The sequence below is a fragment of the Pseudorasbora parva genome, chromosome 21 (assembly GCF_024679245.1).
Source record: "Pseudorasbora parva isolate DD20220531a chromosome 21, ASM2467924v1, whole genome shotgun sequence".
Classification (NCBI taxonomy): Eukaryota; Metazoa; Chordata; class Actinopteri; order Cypriniformes; family Gobionidae; genus Pseudorasbora; species Pseudorasbora parva.
In genome coordinates, this window is record NC_090192.1 from 5,336,402 (window position 1) to 5,341,536 (window position 5,135).

A 5,135-nucleotide genomic window follows, 5' to 3' on the forward strand; every position below is an offset into this window, starting at 1 on the left:
AATCCACTGCTTCATAACCATTTGAATCTTTGTTTGAGGCTTGAAAACAAACCCGGAAGAGAAGACAATGCTGAATAAAGTTTTAATTTTTGTTATTTTTGGGTGAACTAACCCTTTAATAACTTAATATTTTTATTTTGAACATGTATGTTTTTAAGCTTCATCTGTCTTGAATGTGTGCTAATTTCCTCCTTTTCAAATTGTTGTTCCTCTTTAGACAGATGCTTCCACCCCTTTTTACATCTTTGAACCACATATATGACCGCCCATCTTCACTTTCATTTATTGCCTTGACTTTCCCACCATATGCATCCTCCATATTTCCATTTGACAGGTTATGATGGACCATAACTTCAGTATTAGATTGTGCATCTTTTGTGGTAAGTTATTATTTTTTTTATCTGTGTTTTTTAATTATTTGTTAATTTGTACACATCATCACTGCCTCAATAGCTGTTGATGTCCACTCACTGTTAGCCTTCTTGTGTGGCAAGTGTTAAACCTTTTTGTTCCCTTTTGTACGATTTAAACCAGTGAGTGACAATAAGGTTTTAATTATTTATATGTTCTCACAAGGTAAAACTGGCTTTACAGTGAAATGCATTAATAATCATCCAGTAAACTAATTGTGATAGTAATAAGTGATTTAAAAAGGCATCTGTGAGAATAAAACTCATAAATGCTCATGATACCTTTTCACATATTTATGTATTTGTTTGAAAAACAATTACTTTTAAGAGGAAACCGAACAAGCTAGCAAACAAGATTGTGTCAGGTACAAATACTGTATTCACAGTGTAGTATTAGGTTATTTCTCTTTTTTTCTTTTAAATGGTTAAAAAACATTTTATACGTTATCTTATTACATAATTTCCTTTAATGGTGCATCACATAAATTACAAAAATCTTAATCACATAAATCTTCAGCAGCTGTTGAAATTCTTAAAATAGAGTGTATTTTAGCGTGACTGCAATGCAATACTTATGTCAAATTACAGTTTCTAGTTACTAATTCAGTCTTTTTTCTTTCACTTCTGAACACTTTAGTATCTCAGTCGGTGATGGCTTTTAACATTGATCCTGTTACCTGGAAAACTTTCACTGCGCCTTCACCTTCACAGAGCCAAAATGTTGCCTTTGGCTATAAGATCATACAGAACGATGAGAGGTGAGAGCAAAGACTTCTTCACTTATTATGGCCACGATCTGACCACTGGGAGAGGAAGAGACTGTCTTACCAACAACAACAGCAGTTTTTGTTTTTAACTTGGCCTTAAGTGGTAAAAAAAAATTTGTTTGACCTTCATTGCACATAGTAAAGAAAAATATGATTGAAATATGTATTTAAAATTTGTGTGACTTTAAACAATTGGCCAGTACAAAAGTCCCATATGGTGTCTCTTTGAATGGAGCACCCCCTGTTGGCAAACACTGAATTTACAGCATTATAGATTGAGATGTGCCATGCTTTATGGGCTGTAAATAAAGTACCAAGAAAAATAATGAGCTATAAATATACAAATAAATCTTCCAATACACACAGTCATAGACCTGGACTGTCTTTAAAATGACAAGCATATAACATTATTCCTACTATTTTTGCAGTATTATTTGTGAAGTACCAGCCAACATTGCCATGTGGGCCCCATGTGTGTTTTTGATGGGCTGTCACTTGGGCCCTGCATGGGCAACCCAAGTGGGGCCCATATAATTTTGTCCACCGGCTTCACATGGGCCCCATGTATGTTAGCCCATAGGGGCACATGATGGGTCCATAGTGGGCTCTAAGTGGGGCCTATTTGTGTGTTCATTAAGGACCCAACATGGGTCCCATATGGGTTCTTATAAATGGGGACAGTGTGGGCCACATACAGAACCCTTATGGGGCCTAAATGGGTTGATGACGGGTCTCTTGATGGGCTCATACTGGGCCCATATGGGTAACCCAAATGACATACACTGTCAGAAAAAAAGGTACATTGTTGTCACTGGGGTGGTACCCTAAGGTACAAAACAGAAAAGGTACTAATATGTACCTTTAAGGTACTAGTCTGTACATTTAAGGTACTAATTCGCTCTCTTAAAGTACTGATATGTACCTATTAAGGTACTAATATGTATCATTTAGGGGTGAGTAAGGTACAAATATGTACCTTTTCTCTTTTGTACCTTAGGGTACCGCCCCAGTGACAGCATTGTACCTTTTTTTTCTGAGAGTGTATGACATGGTGTCATTATTTATTTAATAAAAATAAAAAGCCAAAAGGGAAAAGGGAAAAGTCATGGGTGACAGACTAAGTACACGCTATGACTCATTTGCTTGTAGAGCCACTTTTTAGCAGCAATAACATTTCTCTCTGACTCTATCAGTCTCATGCATTGTTCTGGGGGAATTTTGGCCGCTCTTCTTTACAGTATTGCTTCAGTTCATTGAGGTTTGTGGGCATTTGTTTATGCACAGCTCTCTCAAGGTTCTGCTGCAACATTTCAGTCGGGTTGAGGTCTGGACTTTGACTGGGCCTTGCCCTTTGCAACAGCTTGATTATTTTCTTTTTCAGACGTTCTGTTGTTGATTTGCTTGTGTGCTGAAGATAATTGTCATGTTGCATGACTCAATAGCTGTCGGACAAATGCCCTCATATTTGACTCTAGAATACTTTGGTATACAGAGTTCATGGTCAAGGTCCTGGCGGCAAAACAAAAAAACTTTTCACCAAACATGGCACTGTGCATTATGGCCAAACATCTCCACTTTGGTCTCGTCTGTCCAAAGTCTTATGGTTTGTTCAAACACAATTTTGTAAACCTAATCTATGCTGCCTTTTCTTTTTAGAAAGAGCCTGGGAAACCTTCCAAACTTGCCATACTTATCCCATTTTTGCAAAGTACTGCCATAGAATTTAACATTTAACATGTTAACTGAGGTCTGAGGTGAAGATTTTTCTGATCTTGGGGTGAATTTGCTGGGACGTCCAATAATGGAAAGATTGGAAACCATTTTGAATTAATATTCAAGATATTCTATATTCTGGACTTTAGATGGTTTGGAAATGGCCATATAACCCTTCTCAGATTGATGGCAGCAACAATTGCTTCTCTGATGTCTTTCCTCCTTGGCTTTGTGATATCACACACCCTAAGACTCCAGACTAGCAAACTGACAAAACTTCTTTTAAAGAAGTGATCATATGATCAATTAATCAAAGACATGCTGATGATTAATTAATCAAAGGCATTTGATTAGCTGCGCCTGCATACTTACCCTCTTGTGGAAGCAGTAAGGGTGTACTTAGTTTGTCACCCATGGCTTTTCCATTTTGACCTAGATTTTGTGAGGTAAATGACAGTGTAATATGTCATGTTTTGTTGTTAATCATTTTGTTGATGTCACATGTGGTTGTATTTACCTAATTTTAAGACATGCCAAGGACCAGATTATTTTTATTGTGCCTGATACATATTCAGGTGACCTACTATATTTGTCAAAATATAATTATCTATACCAGTAATTATATTTTATTTCCTTAAAGCCTAAACACAATGCAGTGCGAACATTTAATTTCAATTATGAGTAAAACACTTGTGAAAAACCATTACATTACATTTCTTTACATTGGATCCTATTTTACACCTTTTTCCTATTGTGTGCAGTATTCAAAAACATTAGCTTATAGTGTTTTTTGTCTTCTACTGCCTTTTGTAAATTATTATTTTTTAATCTGGCTGTATCAAGCCTGCACTGTACTATTTTTGTATATTTATTTGTTATTTTTGTGATTGTTTTATTTTTTTGTTGTGTATAACAGAACGCCATTGAATTCGCTCTCATATGGAAATTATATATATACAAGTACATCCCCTCTATGGGAGCTTTTACAAAGTTGTCCATTAAATTAATGATGTCTTTTCTGTATTTTTTTCTTTTTCTGAAAGTCTGACCGTGAGTGATCCTTTAATTCAAATCAGCGGAGATCAAAGAGGATTGGTTTATGACTGTCCTGTCGCACAAGGAACCTGCTCGTCACTGAAGATGAATGGTATTTGGGGTTTGGACTACACTTCTAATTGAAAGATTATTTTCCACTTTCCAAGTAAAGTATAATTCTACAGTAGGCTCAAGGGTAAAACTGTATATGAGAGTTGTATTTTTTATCAACAAATGAACAGAGGTTCTTAGGGTTCAGAAAATGATCAACATTAGACGGTTATTTGAGCTGTTTTTATTTCCTATTACCAGATTACCAACATTAAGCACATACAATTTAAAACTGCTTATTTTTCTGATAAACATTAAAAAAACATTCCAAATTCAAAGCAGTTCAATTGTGCTGCTGTATATTTTTTGTTCCTGTTGACTTTTTAAATTGTTTAGTCATTTATTAAAATGAACAAACTGTCTGTGTGTTAATGAAGTGCCCTCAGAAGCTGTCAACATGTCTCTTGGACTTTCCATGGTTCAATATCAACAGTCTTCAAAGCTGGCAGTAAGTAGTTCAGAACACTGCTGAGATCCGTTACAGATAAAGTACATATTATAACTATTCCACATGCAAATCACTGAAGAACATAAGCTCAACACACTCTCATGGAAATGTGTATCTATTTTACGATTTGGTGAATTGATGGCTTATTTAACTGAATTTGTACGGCCTCTTTTGCATGTTTTCTGCTTATGCTCCACTGGCAGGCTTAAGGGTGGACCTTTTAGAAGACATGATATTGAACAAATTGCAATGCTTGAGATTGGGAGGACAGGGAAATGTTTAGTTCATATAATAATTTTTTTGACCAGAGCATTAAAAGTGGTTGGTTTCCTGGTTATAATTAGCATTTGATTTATTATTAATTTTAAATAAACTGAAATCCATGTTTAAATTTGATCTCATTTAGATTTGTGGTCCAACAATTCCGAGGAAATGCATATCAGTTACCACCTACAATGGCATGTGCTTCATCAGAGAAAACAGTGTGTTTCAAACGCCAATACCGAGCTCTCTGAGAGGTAACTATGATGGTTATTTTTTGTTTTTTTGTGTGGTTTTTTTCCAGTCAAAAAGCTCTTTTGCTGTAACTTTACTCCAGTTTTAACAAGGCCTACATACTCTCTTCATTTACAGACTGTCCTGGTCAGATTG

At 35.6% G+C, this 5,135-nt stretch overlaps 1 protein-coding gene across 1 annotated transcript in view; it reads left to right on the forward strand.

Moving 5' to 3' along the window:
* The first annotated feature begins 259 nt into the window (after positions 1–259).
* LOC137055919 (integrin alpha-X-like) overlaps positions 260–5,135 on the forward strand; it is a 35,674-nt gene continuing 30,798 nt past the window's right edge. The window contains exons 1-6 of the mRNA XM_067429836.1: positions 260–380; positions 1,048–1,168; positions 3,934–4,037; positions 4,414–4,484; positions 4,891–5,002; positions 5,118–5,135. The exon at positions 5,118–5,135 is cut by the window's right edge and continues 110 nt beyond it. Coding sequence (XP_067285937.1) covers positions 338–380; positions 1,048–1,168; positions 3,934–4,037; positions 4,414–4,484; positions 4,891–5,002; positions 5,118–5,135 — 469 coding nt within the window. The 5' untranslated portion in view covers positions 260–337. The remainder of the gene's footprint in view (positions 381–1,047; positions 1,169–3,933; positions 4,038–4,413; positions 4,485–4,890; positions 5,003–5,117) is intronic.